This window comes from Schistocerca nitens, chromosome 8 (genome assembly GCF_023898315.1).
Source record: "Schistocerca nitens isolate TAMUIC-IGC-003100 chromosome 8, iqSchNite1.1, whole genome shotgun sequence".
Lineage (NCBI taxonomy): Eukaryota > Metazoa > Arthropoda > Insecta > Orthoptera > Acrididae > Schistocerca > Schistocerca nitens.
Window position 1 is genome coordinate 620,622,485 of NC_064621.1, and position 16,745 is coordinate 620,639,229.

General features: G+C 42.0%; 1 protein-coding gene across 2 annotated transcripts in view; it reads right to left on the reverse strand.

The window, feature by feature from the left end:
* Nucleotides 1-16,745, reverse strand: part of LOC126199207 (probable cytochrome P450 6a14) — a 124,111-nt gene that overhangs the window by 19,711 nt on the left and 87,655 nt on the right. Inside the window, exon 4 of one of the 2 annotated variants that reach the window (XM_049935986.1) lies at nt 6,598-6,819. The exons of the other annotated variant lie outside the window; for it this stretch is intronic. Within the exon in view, the coding sequence (XP_049791943.1) occupies nt 6,598-6,819 (222 nt within the window). The remainder of the gene's footprint in view (nt 1-6,597; nt 6,820-16,745) is intronic. 2 annotated transcript variants of the gene reach the window in all.

Genomic DNA, 16,745 nt, shown 5'->3' on the forward strand with positions numbered 1-16,745 from the left:
ACAAAAGGGGCGTCCATCCAATTGTTTTTTTCGAAGTTTCAGAGGAGTGCTACCCAGAAATTGGTCGGAGTGGCAGAAGATCAGTTTCGTTACAGGTTATATACAAGGTTCGGGGGCGATTTGGGCCTCGGACATGACTTCTGTTTGCTCGACATATGACGATTTTGAGAAGGCGTTTTTAGCAAAGTTCTGGTCAGAAGGGGTACAGGAACGCCTAAGGCAGGAGGTGCTCTACCCAGAGCCTTTCTCCTTTTCAAAAGGAAGCCTTAGGAAGTATTTTGAAAAATATATAAATAAAACTAGATACTGGGACAGACCTATGCCATTGCCAGACCTAATAAACATACTTAAGGCAAGACTACCAATTAGCATCCGGAATCAATTGATTTACGGCAATGATAAAGACTTGGAGTCGTTCCTCACGACGTTAGACCATATAGATATCATTGAAGAGAACAACTAGAAAGCCAGTAATAACAGATTCCAATATAGGGAGATAGAACCTCCGCCAAACGATAGGCAAGGGAATGGACAGAGATCGTTAAATAGTGGAGAAACCCCTCAAAATCTCAATAGTAATACCGGCAATAGTCTTGCGAGGGGCTATCCAAGGAACAACAGGAATGGGAAAAGATACAATCCTGTGTGGGGGAACGAAAGGAATTTTAGACCTCAAGCCTAGGGTAATAACAGTAATAGAAAGTGGAATCAACCGGGGGGAATGAACTCAAATAACCAACATCAGTGGGGACGGACATCTGTGAATCAACCGGTAATTACCGAAGCGACGGATGATGTCAACCAGCAGGCAAATCAAAATCCAACAAACTTGTAAGGACCCACTCGTGCCCCGGAGGAGCGGTCAACAATTGGTTGAGGGGCAACAGGATATGTGTACCCATGCTAACGTATAATGATGGACGATTACTGGCAGATGAACTGACCGAGGACTTAGAACCACAGGATGAGGATAAGGAACAGGTGGCAGTAGCCGAAGTGCAAGTCATTTTGGAGACTGTACCTATAGTGGCGGTTTTAGACACAGCTGCAACCACAAATGTTATTTCGGAGGCACTATTCAACAAGATCAGAAATATAAGACGAGTACCAATTTTTCCAGTTCAAAATTGCAGAATAATAGGCGCCGTTGGGGCGAGATCGGCTAATGTAAAAGTGCAGTCACTACATAGTGTAGAAGTCGGAAATGTAGCAATATTAAGCACATTCCTTGTTGTGAAAAATTTGGTGGTAGATTGCATTATCGGAGTCGACAGCCTACGTCAATACGGATGCAGAATAGATTTTAAAACAGGAAAAATTTGGTTGAATGTTAATAAACAAGAAATTGAGTTGTTGTTGAAAAAAGAAAGCCTTACGGGAAAATATAATTGTGGGATCAGTGTGCAAGTAATCAGGACGGCACCAAATTCTAAACAGTATGTAATTAGTGAGTTCCGAGTCAAAGGAGATTTCGGTCAATTAGTGTACGAGAAAGTTAAATGAATCCGACTGCATTACTGAAGATCAGAAGAAGCAGCTAAAAGAATTATTATTAGCGTATAAAAACGTGTTTGATGAAAGGCCAGGAGTTATTAAGGGATACATATGCCATCTCTACGTTAAGCCGCACGAAACGTATTGTAGAACTTCCTATCCTGTTCCCTGGAGGTTAAAGGCTCAAGTTCAGAAAGAAATAGATCGCATGTTGAAATGGGGTTTGATCGAACCCTCTACAAGCCCATACTGCTCCCCATTGTTGGTCGTGCCAAAAAACATAACAATAAACTGTGTGTGTAGTGTCAGAAAACTTTAAATTGAAATAATTAATCAGTGACATAGACTATAGAAATAGTGACTAACTATTACTATCGAGTGTTGCAAAGAAGATAGTGAAGATAGGCTTCACCTGTGTTTGGGTGAACATGGAACTTTAGCATTGCTAATGTCATCAAGATTTATTAAGGATCTAACTGACCTTCAAGAACAATGAAATGTTTCCCGTAAATGACGCTGAATAATCAAAAGAGGTTCCGAGTGAAGGTTCATATATAATTTCAAGTGCACACTTAGATGTGTAAACGTGTGAAGGGATGTGTTAAGGCAGTGAATCATGAGTGACGGTTAACGCCGCAAAGATGATTTCATGCGCAAAACAGTTGACGTCGGCGCGAGAGTTAGAATCGATATACACGACACAGATATGCTTTGTAAGAGACTCGCACCAAACGCGAGGGTAAACTGATTCATGTTGAACTTTAAAAGGAAAGGGTGTTATAATTAGAAGTTAAGAGTTTTTTAATTTATTCTTGAATGTTTAAAGAAAGTAATATTCATAGAATTAGTAGTTATTTAATGGATCGTGTTCGTTTGGAATTTTGGTTTGAAAGAGAAAAATCCATTTCCATATATGTGCATGTGTGAACGCCGTATGAATCAGAGAATAAATGAAAGAAGTGAATCCGCATTCCTCAATGCTAATAACTTTTACATTTCAACAATCAATTGGAGAAATATGTGTATTTAGGATAAAAAGTTTTTGAGTATAGATAAATTATATGACTTTCAAGGAAATGAGGGATTATGTCTTTGTATAAAATGAACCAAACGTTCCATTATTCGATGATTTGAATTCAAAATCTACTGTAAGTTGCATGAATCCTTTAAATTACGAAGAACAAATCACTGACAGAAATGTGTCAGAATTTTCGGACTTATAAGCACAAGTGGGGATGCAAAGTCCGAAAGAGTATTCAAACTAGAATAAATATGAGGATGTTTTGGCAACAGCATTAGTTAATGGTGAAATTCTTTGAAGTACGTCGTAAGAAAAAGGATGCATGAAGCCATAAGGATTTTGCTTTCAAAAAGGAGAATCTTGGACGGTGCAACCTAACCAGTTCTCTTACAGGAAGAGTTTCCCCTTCGGTCATTGCTAATTCTTTCGGAATGAATGTTGCATGTGAAATCGGGTATCCCTGTGCCTTCTACTCTTCCCATTGGGGGCCACGTAGAAGACCGACTACAAAGTGGGCCGCGTAGAAGACCGACTAAAAAGTGGGCCGCGTAGAAGACCGACTACAAATGTGGACGTCGGGGACATACAAGACCCGGAGGGAGTTTTAGCACCGCAAGAGATTGTCCTAGGAACAAGATTGTAAAACGAAAACTTACGTTATTTATTGTAAAATGTTTTTTTTTTTTTTTTTTTTTTTTTTTTTTTTTTTTTTTTTGCTAGAGGCACAAATCACTCTTCTCCAAAGCGTTATATAAATCGATCCCTACCTTTTCTTTAGAGATCTATTCCCAAAATTATTTTTTTTTCCTTCTATAGGCTTTCCTATCTTCTATGTACCGTAAGCTGGGGGTCTAGGCTTAAGAGGTTTTCCAAGGTTTCCCTGCTTAAGAAAGTTCCCGAATGGGTAGACCCTGATAACAGTTTCATGAAAGATCATCTTCCTTGGTTGTGCACAGCAGATATGACACCTTGATGCACGTAAAAGCAATACAGCCGCGGTACCTGTCTCTTCATTTCTTCTTTTTTCAATATTTCTTTTCTTCGTCTGTCTTAAACATAATATTCTTTTTCAGTCGGAGGACTGACAATTATCACTTCCGGGTTATCCACACTAATAGATAGCTCGCGAAGTGTGTTCGGCAAATAAAAATTGAGCTCACAAACTTCGCTCGCTGCGAGGGGCGTTGTAATCTCCCCACGGAAAATTACCCTCTACCAAGCAATAATTAATAATTATCAATCAAATCATCCACATTTATTCACTTTTGGAAAGTATCTGATCGGATTTTCTAGTAATATATGCGCCGACAGCTCGTCGACGCCAAGGTATTTTTCTAGTACGTTTATTCTTTGGAGAAATAGAGATACATATGTGTATTCTCCATGGTTGTTAGGGAGGAATAACGAGGACAGCTTCGGAAGTAGCTGTTGGAAGATTATCGGGTTGCTAAAAGAGACATATTTGCTCTTCTTCTCGCTAAAGCGAGCTATTAACGTTTGTGCCACTAGCGGGTTATTTAGAGAGAGAGAAAAACTGTAAACGCAAATTAAGTAAGACTTGGAATCAACAGATAACGGAACATGTACTGGAGATGGATTGAATACACAATTTTTCCTCAGAAATAAGGTTTGTGACCTTTTTATTCTAGAGTGAATGACGAATGAGTTCTCTGGCTGAATCATTGATGATTGTCTTGGCCCTGTAATTAGTGGGGAAGTTTCAGTTGTGACGAAGAGAGCCTGCAATCACCGCTATTTTATAAAATCGTCCAAAAAGGCTTCGGACACATCTGAAATTCTAAATCTGTCGTAAAATTAACGAATTGTTCAAACGATCGATTTTCCCAACTGAATGCAGCGGTTAACAATAATAATAGATATACAGATCTTTTACAGCAAGCTAGCCGCTGAATATTAAGACGAAGGGCTCCACCAGAGATTCTATTGGGCTGAGTTCACGTAATTAAATAATATATTTAAAATTGTATATAGATAAAGGACAGAGAGAGAGCGAATGAAATTAGAGAAGATACGCAGAATCCTCCATTAGGATAATTGTCTGCCTGTCTTATCACGGATCAGCCTAAAGATAAAAACAGGAGGCCCTTACTTTGCTGTACAGGTTCATGTGTGAGAGACATTACACCAAATTAGCGGCAAGCTGCATTCACATACTTTCATCATTTACATTATAAGTAGTTTTTTTTTTTTTTTAAATTTAGTTCTGAAGTTTCAGAACATGTAACAACAACGACGCTGTACTATTGTACATATAAGTATTTTTTTCCATCAGATTTTTCGATAAACTTGTGTAATTGATGTTCTGATTTCAATTTTCTTGTTTTACCCCATTGTGTTAAGAAAACTGTAAATAAGTTTCAATGTGAATATTAATGTTGATGTCAAATGTCAAGTAATATTGTAATAGAATTGTAATGTAGCAAATGTTGTGACTGTAGTAAGATGTTTAAAATTGCAAATGTGCGTCTGGTCCATACGTAGGCAACCTGTTAGGACATGTAGAATGCAAAACCTCGGGTGAATACCCGGTCTGTCAGGGAGCGGTAAAAGGTGGATGGCAGGCGAGCGCGGGAAAATGCACACGGGCACTGCGCGGCACAACGGGCACAGTAGTTGGTATGGTTTGGCATTGGTTTGAGCAACACCCTCGTGAGCGGGGAGGCTCTCCTGGAAGACATAACTCCACTGAGCCTCGAGTATGCCGTTCCAACGCCCACACTGCATGGTAAAATTCCACAAGCACTAAATGGAAAAGTATTGCGACGCTAAGAAGAATTAAAGTGCCGATACATCAAGAGCCATAGCTGTGGTTGTATGTGTGCTCTGTGCCTCGCCATCTCGCCGCCTGCCAACCGCCGCATGAATACTAGCAGGTTGAAACTTTTAGTACTGTATTCGTGTGGATGAGAGAGTGAACTGTGTTTGTTTGGTGCAATAATAACCTAAATTTTACCGGAACCTTTCCATCATTTAATTATCCTCACAACTAAACTAGATAGGGCCCTTTCCAAATGTTGTACAAACCGAGTTTCCCGAAATGAAAATTAAACTTTGTGTTAATAATAATTATTTGCAGAACTAGCTATATTAGAATTTTGTTGAAAGAAATGTTTTGTCAATGAACCAGTAAATGAATAACGAAGTCTAACGAAGTTGAAAGATAACTTTAGTATTGATATAGTAATGAAGTTTATTATTTCGAGACAGATTTAAAGGCATTTAAATGAGCACTAAATACGATGAAAAAAGAAGTAAGGTATATACTGGAAATCTTGAACGCATAATAAATTCAGTAATCATTTTTTTAAATGCAGCGATCATAACAGTTTCGAGGTCCCCCTTCATTCATTTCAATTCTGAAGTGTTCTAAATTGGTTTGACCAGCAAAAGTTAAAGTCAATATAAAAGTCAAAATATATCAGTGTTTTATCTTTATCAAAAATTGATATTTTGTGTGTGGCACGAAAGTGCAATTTCTAGGGTAACCTATGCCCGATTTTAATCAGATTGATAGACAGTATAAAGTTTTTTAGTATACTAGTGTAGTGTTATGTATTCATCGTGTTCCATTTCAGTACAGAACGTGAAACTATCAGTTCAATAGATTTTCTGGTTCTAAAATTCTACTATGTTATGCAGTGTTACAACTTGTTGTTTTGCATGAATATATACCAACTTGTACAGGGAAGAAACTCGGTTAATGCCTAATTAGGCTGGCGACCGTATTATTACCACATTGGTAGCATCTTCTGGGTTGCTTTTGATCCATCCTGACGTGTAATTTCATTTTGAACTTACTTGACGGATCATTGTTATTACAGAGTGGGTGTAAGTCTGATTTGCCACCATTCAGGTACACGCGGTGGTTATCTACATGAAAATCCTTTCTCATAAGGTGAATCCCGCTCACTTACAATAGCACAGGCTTTAACGAGTACTGCGTCAGGGATTACGAACACAGTGTTCGATTCAGTTCTCTCACCGTCATTAGTGGTTGCAGAACGGGGAATGCGTGGTGGGGTGCAGCTGCTTTACTGTAAAACAGAGGCCAGTGGCCTTACCGCTGAGCACCTTGTCGAGGTAGGTCATCTCCTGGACGGCCTCGTAGCTGAGCCTGCCGCCGCGTGCTCTCAACGCCGCGTCCACCTGCTGGCGGGCGCGCGTCTGCACCTGGGTGTCCAGCGACAGCTCGTACAGGCAGAAGCTCAGCGTGCTGGCCAGCATCTCCAGCGCGAAGCCGAACGTGGCGAACACGTACGCCACCAGGGAGTCGTCCGAGAACTCTGAAACACGTGACCACCATAACGAAGGTAGTCACTACTGGACATTAACACTTTAAGCCGTATACAGGGTGTCACAAAAAGGTACGGCCAAACATTCAGGAAACATTCCTCACACACAAGTAAAGAAAAGATGTTATATGGACATGTGTCCGGAAACGCTTAATTTCCATGTTAGAGCTCATTTTAGTTTCGTCAGTATGTACTGTACTTCCTCAATTCACCGCCACTTGGCTCAATTGTAGGAAGGTAACGTTGACTTCGGGGCTTCTGTTGACATGCGACTCATTGCTCTACAGTACTAGCATCAAGCACATCAGTACGTAGCATCAACAGGTTAGTGTTCATCACGAACGTGGTTTTGCAGTCAGTGCAATGTTTACAAATGCGGAGTTGGCAGATGCCCATTTGATGTATGGATTAGCACGGGGCAACAGCCATGGTGCGGTACGTTTGTATCGAGACAGATTTCCAGAACGAAGGTGTCCCGACAGGAAGACGTTCGAAGCAATTGATCGGCGTCTCAGGGAGCACTGAACATTCCAGCCTACGACTCGCGACTGGAGAAGACCTAGAACGACGAGGACACCTGCAATGGACGAGGCAATTCTTCGTGCAGTTGACGATAACCCTAATGTCAGCGCCAGAGAAGTTGCTGCTGTACAAGATAATGTTGACCACGTCACTGTATGGAGAGTGCTACGCGAGAACCAGTTGTTTCCGTACCATGTACAGTGTGTGCAGGCACTATCAGCAGCTGATTGGCCTCCACGGGTACACTTCTGCGAATGATGCATCCAACAATGTGACAATCCTCATTTCAACGCAAATGTTCTCTTTACGGATGAGGCTTCATTCCAACGTGATCAAATCGTAAATTTTCACAATCAACATGTGTGGGCTGACGAGAATCCGCACGCAATTGTGCAATCACGTCATCAACACAGATTTTCTGTGAACGTTTGGGCAGGCATTGTTGGTGATGTCTTGATTGGGCCCCATGTTCTTCCACCTACGCTCAATGGAGCACGTTATCATGATTTCATACGGGATACTTTACCTGTGCTGCTAGAACACGTGCCTTTACAGGTACGACACAACATGTGGTTCATGCACGATGGAGCTCCTGCACATTCCAGTCGAAGTGTTCGTAGGCTTCTCAACAACAGATTCGGTGACCGATGGATTGGTGGAGGCGGACCAATTCCATGGCCTCCACGCTCTCCTGACCTAAACCCTCTTGACTTTCATTTATGGGGGCATTTGAAAGCTCTTGTCTACACAACCCCGGTACCAAATGTAGAGACTCTTCGTGCTCGTATTGTGGACGGCTGTGATACAATATGCCATTCTCCAGGGCTGCATCAGCGCATCAGGGATTCCATGCGATGGAGGGTGGGTGCATGTATCCTCGCTAACGGAGGACATTTTGAACATTTCCTGCAACAAAGTGTTTGAAGTCACGCTGGTACGTTCTGTTGCTGTGTGTTTCCATTCCATGATTAATGTGATTTGAAGAGAAGTAGTAAAATGAGCTCTAACGTGGAAAGTAATCTTTTCCGGACACATGTCCACATAACATATTTTCTTTCTTTGTGTGTGAGGAATGTTTCCTGAAAGTTTCGCCGTACATTTTCACTGCCTTAACCGTTGGGAGCTACCTGACTGTTGGGACTGATTTGTGTCTCTGACCTACGAGGTGCGACAATAAAGTAATGAGACTGATGTGAGAAAAAAGTTGCTTTCCGCTTTAGTCAAATTTAGTGTTGTCTCCTTCAAAGTAGTTCCCTTGTGATTGCACAAATTTTATCCAGCGCTTCTGCCATTGATGGTAACATTTATGGAACTCATCTTCTGTAATATCCTCCAAGACCCTCGTCACAGCTTTTGAATATATTCTGTTGTTTGAAAATGGTGTCCCTTGACCACCGTTTTGACTCTTGGAAATAGAAAAAAATAGCTCGGAGCGATATCTGGTAAATAATTTGGCTGTGGTAGCACTGAAATTTGTTTAGAGTTTAAAAATTGCTGTACTGACAGAGCAGTATGGGATGGCGCATTATCGTGATGCAGAATCCAATTATCAGCAATATTGGCACGGATACGAAGAACTCTTTTAGGAAGCCTTTCTAAAATTTCTTTAAAGTAATATAGGTTAATTGTTTGTCCAGGAGGCACCCACTCTTTATGAACAATTCCCTTGGAATCAAAGAAGCACAGAAGTATGCATTTCACTTTTGACTTTGACATGCGAGCTTTTTTTTGGTCTGGGTGATCCCTTTGAGCACCATTGCGAACTTTGCCGTTTTGTCTCTGTATCGTACTGGAAAAACCAACTTTCATCACCAGTTATAACACGGCTGATTTCCGTTTGCTCTAACAGGTCAGCTGCCACATTTTTCCGCGTTTCTCGCTGTTGTGCTGTGAGATTTTTGGGGACCATTTTTGCACAGATATTTCTCATACCAAGATTTTCAATTATTATTAAACAAACTGTTTCTCGATTCATGTTCAGTTCTTCTGCAATCATTTTCACGGATAATCGATCAGATCGTACAAGTTCACGCATCCTGGCCAAGTTGACATCCGTCCGTGAGGTTGATGGTCGTCCACTGCGGTCTTCAACATGCGTTCTGCCTTCACTAAACATTTTATGACAACGAAAAACCTGAGCTCTTGACATAACCTCCTCTCCAAAAGCCTTCTGAAGCTTACCGTAAGTTGTCGCCGCGTTTTCACCCAATTTAACGCAAAAAGAAATGGCATACCGTTGCGCAATATTATGCGCTTCCATTTCCGTAAAAAGAGACGCAAACACGTGTTAACTTATTACAGCGCAACTCACGGATGAGCGGTAGCATCGATGTGCCGCTTGGACTAGAAGCAGCTTATAGACCAAGGTCAAAGATACTGTGCCTACGCAAGCTTGCGGGGTTGATACATCTTGCAAAAAAAATCTGGTGCATTACTTTATTGTCGCACCTCGTACATCTGCATCTACACACGTGTCGAAAATTAAAGCAACAAACCACTATTTCCACAGTCTCGTCAGTCCACGATATAATCATGTTAACTGTCAACAAACGTCCGTACGATCGTGTCATGCACGAAAGAAGGTATTGGGTCAAACGCATAATCACCCCAACGATGACGTCAGGGCACCTATCCAACGGGATAGTGTTTGCTGGGTAGTCCCACTTCCAGAATAACTGTGTACACAGACGGCGCTGCATAGCAGAGTGAAGACGCCTACCAGGCTCTCTGCGGTGGAAGGCCATGGGAGGAATGAAAGCAGGACATTTGAAAGCTGATGTATCGCGGTGGCTTAAGGGGGGGAGGGCGTCAAACGGGCCGACTTCGAGAACGGCAGCCACCACAGGACATTTTAATTTGCATTGTCTATACTTTTACAAATAAATTCATAAAACTTTGTCAGCATGACCAGGAAGGATTCAGGATTCACACTCATAGCTGTGGAAGCTCAAAAAAACGAAAAAATAATATTTTTTAAATGTGAAATTCTGATTTTTTTCACCTACTGTTGGCTCCATTTCTTGCTATAGGTACACTTTTCTTCATAAGTAAGAGAGATTCTTCGATGAATTTTGCAAAGCTTACAAACCATACCTACAGGTGTATGAAACTCTAGAATTTATTTAATTTATGGAAAAATGAATGGGCTGTTACGTTTTAAACTTCGTGTTTAGAGAAAATTCGAATTTTACAGTTAATTATCTTAATTTTTACCACAGTTTTTAACAGATTTGGGAAATTTTAGAGTTTCATACACCTGTAAGTATGGTTCGTATGATGTGCAAAATTCATCGAAGAATCTGTCTTACTTACGAAGGAAAGTGCACCTACAGCAACAAATGCAGCCAATACCAAGTGAAAAAATGATGAAATTTCACATGTAAAAAAATTTGTTTTGTTACGTTTTTGAACTTCCTCTGTTATGAGTGTGATTCCTGAATCCTTCCTGGTCATGCTGACAAAGTTTTATGAATTTATTTGTAAAAGTATAGACAGTGGAAATTAAAATGTCCTGTGGTGCCTCTTCTTCTCGAAGTCGCCCCGTTTGACGTTCTACCCCCCCCCCCCCCCCCCCCCTTAACGTGTATCGTTCTGTTCTTTTTCGGACGTGGCTACAGTTTATAGAGATCGAAACTGTATTCCGGAGACCAGGACATGGACTACATGTGTGACATCAGAAAGAGAGGACCGTTATTTGGCTGTAAGTGGACGATGGTACCGCCATAGTACTGGACAGCAACTGGCATCTGATCTCTCAGCATTCAACTGACGTGTTGTAGCGAGGCAAACGGTATACAGAAAGCTGCATAGAGTGCCGTTCATCGTCGGAGACCTGTTGTATTTGTGCCTCTGACGCGTCTTCACACAAGTTAATGTCTAGAGTGGAACCGTCAACACGCCACTTGCACAGTGGGCCACTGCTCTTTTCACAGATGAGTCTCGATTTGGTCTGGACAGTCATTCTCGACGGATTCGCATCTGGAGGTAGCGTGGAGCACAGCTTCGGGACCCAACCATTGTGGAAAGAGACTGACATCGAAGAGGATCCCTAATGGAGTTGGCAGAGATTATGTTGACCACTCTAACACCTGTTTATGAAATTGTACAGGTAAACAGGCAAGGTTTAACTGCCGTCAGGTTTCGTGACGATATGTCGGGAGTTATTGTGCGGTTGTTGCGAGGTGCTGCGGGCCCAGACTTCGTACTGCTGGACGATTATTTTCGACCTCATAGACCACGGGCGGTTGATGTTTTCCTGGAAACGGAAGATACTTCACATATGACAAGGGCTGCTCGCTCTTTCGATTTGAATGCCATAGAGTACGTCTGGTATGAGCTAGGAACATGGGTTGCATTACGTCAGCATTCACCAACCACTCTCCAAGACTTGCGAGCAGCGCTGCAGGAAGAACCGGCGTCTTTGCAACAACATGGGACTGATGACGTCACTGACAGCATGGCCCATCGTTTGTCAGGCCTGTATTGCTGCCAGAGGCTGTCACACTCCACGTTGTTGTTGTGGTCTCCAGTCATGAGACTGGTTTGATGCAGCTCTCCATGCTACTCTATCATGTGCAAGCTGCTTCATCTCCCAGTACCTACTGCAGCCTACATCCTTCTGAATCTGCTTAGTGTATTCATCTCTTGGTCTCCCTCTACGATTTTTACCCTCCACACTGCCCTCAAACACTAAATTGGTGATCCCTTGATGCCTCAGAACATGGTCTACCAACCGATCCCTTCTTCTAGCCAAGTTGTGCCACAAACTCCTCATCTCCCCAATCCTATTCAGTACCTCCTCATTAGCTATATGATCTACCCATCTAATCTTCAGCATTCTTCTGTAGCACCACATTTCGAAACCTTCTATTCTCTTCTTGTCCAAACTATTTATCGTCCATGTTTCACTTCCATACATGGCTACACTCCATACAAATCCTTTCAGAAACGACTTCCTGACACTTAAATCTATACTCGACGTTCACAAATTTCTCTTCTTCAGAAACGTTTTCCTTGCCATTGCCAGTCTACACTTTACATCCTCTCTACTTCGACACTCATCAGTTATTTTGCTTCCCAAATAGCAAAACTCCTTTACTACTTTAAGTGTGTCATTTCGTAATCTAATTCCCTCAGCATCACCCGACTTAATTCGACTACATTCCATTATCATCGTTTTGCTTTTGTTGATGTTCATCTTATATCCTCCTTTCAAGACACTGTCCATTCTGTTCAACTGCTCTTCCAAGTCCTTAGCTGTCTCTGATAGAATTACAATGTCAACGGCGAACCTCAAAGTTTTCATTTCTTCTCCATGAATTTTAATACCTACTCCGAATTTTTTTTTTTATTTCCTTTACTGCTTGCTCAATATACAGATTGAATAACATCGGGAAGAGGCTACAACCCTGTCTCACTCCCTTCCCAACCACTGCTTCCCTTTCATGTCCCTCGACTCTTATAACAGCCATCTGGTTTCTGTACAAATTATAAATAGCCTTTCGCTCCCTGTAGTTTACCCCTGCCACCTTCAGAATTTGAAAGAGAGTATTCCAGTCAACATTGTCAAAAGCTTTCTCTAAGTCGACAAATGCTAGAAATGTAGGTTTGCCTTTTCTTAATTTAGCTTCTAAAATAAGTCGTAAGGTCAGTATTGCCTCACGTGTTCCAGTATTTCTACGGAATCCAAACTGATCTTCACCGAGGTCGGCTTCTACCAGTTTTTCCATTCGTCTGTAAAGAATTCGCGTTAGTATTTTGCAGCTGTGACTTATTAAACTGATAGTTCGGTAATTTTCACATCTGTCAACGCCTGCACACACTCCATACCGAGCGCATTCGCCAGTTGTCGGAATGTGTGTGTAAATCCGTTAAGTTCAGAAGAACGAAGATCATTTTTGTCTACCGTTATGGATGTTACATTTCTTACGTTCTGTATTCTTTACATAGTTTCTACTTTACTATCACCAGATTGTACTGTTCTGTGGCAAAATAGACGCAACCTTGCCAAAATCCGGTCTGTTGCTTCAGTTTTAGACACCAGTGTACATCGATAATCCGCTTCCCACCGTACGGTGCTTGGTGAAATGTACCCTGTACCACTACTAGAAATTTCATTTCCTGTTCCACTCGCAAACAGGACAAGCCAAAGACGGCTATCTATACGCATCCGTAGGGGCACTACTTTCTTGTATATCATCTTCGTGGTACTATGTTAGCGTCAGTAGAATCGTTCTGCAGTCAGCTCTCTAAATTTTTTCAGTAGTTTTCCACGAAAAGAATGTTCCCTTTCCTCGAGGGATTCCCATTTTAGTACATTTAGATATAGCTGCCATTCATCATACCAACTAGAAATTTCGCCTACGTTTTCTTCAATGTTCCTACAGTCACTCTCCTTCGACACCTCATCGTACACCTCACCATCATCAGCAAACAACCACAGATTGCTGTGCATCCTGTATACCAAATCATTTGTATACATAGAGAACAACGGCGATCCTATTACACTTCCCTGGAGCACTCCTGGCGATGTCCTTATCTCCGATGAACACACTCGCTGTCGAGGACGCACACTAGGTTACACAACTTAAAAAGTCTTTGAGTCACTCACATATCCTGGGAACCTATTCCATGTGCTTTTACCTTCGTTAACACCGTTCAGTGGGACACCGTGCCAAATGATTTCCAGAAATCTAGAAATATGGAATCTCCCTGTTGCCCTCATCCATAGTTCGCAGTATACGAGGTGTGGCTAGAAAAAAACCGGACTAGTACTGGTGAAACAATAAAACGAATGCAATAAGGCTGAAAGTCGCGTGGCCTGTCACGTGACTCTCGCTCCGCCTACTGCTCGAGTTTCATCTGCCTCCTGCAGTCAGTCTGCCCGTGGCGTCTGTTGTAAGTAGTTGACGTTTTGTCTGTGCATCGGAAAATGTTGAGTGTACAGAAAGAACAGCGTGTTAACATCAAATTTTGTTTGAAACTAGGAAAATCTGCAAGTGAAACGTTTGTAATGTTACAACAAGTGTACGGCGATGATTGTTTATCGCGAACACAAGTGTTTGAGTGGTCTAAACGATTTAAAGATGGCCGCGAAGACACCAGTGATGACACTCGCACTGGCAGACCATTGTCAGCAAAAACTGATGCAAACATTGAAAAAACCGGTAAACTTGTTCGACAAGATCGCCGTTTAACAATCAGAGCAGTGTCTGAGTTAACAGGAGTTGACAAGGAAAGTGTTAGGCAGATTCTTCATGAAAGTTTCAACATGAACAACGTGTGTTCAAAAATGGTTCCAAAGTGTCTCACAATTGAACAGAAGGAACGCCGAAGAATGATTTGTTCTGACATCCTGGAAAACATTGAAAGTGATCCCACCTTCTTACAAAATGTTATTACTTGCGATGAATCGTGGTTTTTTACTTACGATCCCGAAACTAAACGCCAATCGATGCATTGGAAAACTCCTGGTTCTCCACGACAAAAAAAGCACGAATGTCAAAATCGAAATTCAAGGCAATGATGATTGTTTTTTTTGACATCAAAGGGATTGTGCACATTGATTGGGTACCAGAGGGACAAACAGTGAATCAGCATTACTACATTAGCGTCCTGGCTACCCTACGTGAGCGAGTACGGAGAAAACGGAACGATTTGTGGAGAAAAAAGTCATGGATCCTTCACCAAGCCAATGCCCCAGCTCACAGTGCGTTGTCAGTGAAGACGTTTTTGGCAAAACACAACATTCCCATCTTAGATCATCCACCCTACTCACCTGATTTGGCCCCCTGTGACTTTTTTCTTTTCCCTAAAGTCAAGTCAGCTTTGAAAGGAACTAGATTTGAGACTGTTGAAGCAGTAAAAGAAAAAGCGACGGAAGTAATGTATGGACTTACCGAAAATGATCTGCAGCATTGCTATGAACAGTGGAAAATTCGTATGGAGCGGTGTAGAGACCGAGGAGGAGAGTACATTGAAGGAGATAACATGAAATTGTAAATAATTGTAAATAAATGTTTTTTCCAGCATCAGTCCGGTTTTTTTCTAGCCGCACCTCGTATCACACGAGAAAAGGGCAAGCGGAGTTCCGCAAGAGTGATGCCTTCTAAAACCGTGTTGATCCATGCCATAAAACGTATTACATTCTAGCTGAGAATGTGTTCCAGGATTCTGCAGCAAACTGAAGTTAACTGCTAAGGTCGTCAGTCCCTAAGCTAACACATTACTTAACCTAAATTATCCTAAGGACAAACACACACATCCATGCCCGAGGGAGAACTCGAACCTCCGCCGGGATCAGCCGCACAGTCCATGACTGCAGCGCCCTAGACCGCTCGGCTAATCCCGCGCGGCTCGGTTCTTTTGAGCTTCCTATATACAGGAGACACTTGCACTCTTTACATTTTCTCGGAACTTTGAGTTAGGTTGCCTGAGAGGTTATCGATAAATGCAACCTTGAGAAGGGGCCAATGCCGTTCAGTACTTCCTGTAAAACCGAGCTGGGATTCCATCCAGACCTGGTGACTTATTTCCTTTCAAATGTTTCACTTTTTACTCACCGCCAGGGATGCATATTACTATGTCGTCCATAAGAGAGTCTGTACGATGGTTAAATGACGCTATGTTTGTATGATTCTCCTGTGTGAATATTTCTTCGATGCAAAATCTAAAACTTGGGCTTTCGTTTTGCTGTCTTCAACAGCCACACCTGAGAGGTCAACAAGAGATTGGATGAAAGCCTTAGACCTACTTAATGATTTTACACAGGACCAGAATCTTCTCTTGTTCTCTGACAGACTATGACGGTGGTACGTGTTGTACACTTCGCGCTTCGATCTTTTCACAGACGTACGAATCTCTACCAACCTTTACGTGTCGTCATTTGTGTGTTTTCTTTTGACCCGAGAGTGCAGCAGCATCTGTTTCCTCAGAATTTTCCCAATTTCGTTGTTAAAAGTGTATATGAAAAGATCCTGGAGAACTAAATCCGAACAAGGGTCGAGAACAAACTGAGAGAGGAACAGCATGGCTTCAGAACAGGGGGTCAAGTGTTGATCTCATACCTGGAGTGAGGCAACTCCAGTATCACCTCTATGAGTTTGGGAAAAATCTTGTGATGGCTTTTTTCGATTTAGAAAAGGCATTTGATAGTGTCTGTAGCAGGACTGGAGAGGAAGGGAGTGGAAACTGAGACAAGCAGGGCGGAGGAGTAGTACTGTCCAAGCCTGAGTTGTGTGAAAGTGGGAAATGAAAGGACGGTTTGGTTCCAGCAAAGAAGTGGTGTGAAACAGGGCAGTGTATCGTCACGTCTGCTCCTCATTGTGGTCGTGGAAGAAATCATGACTGAAGTGGTAGAAAAAACTGAAGAAGACAAGATGAAAGCAATGATCTGG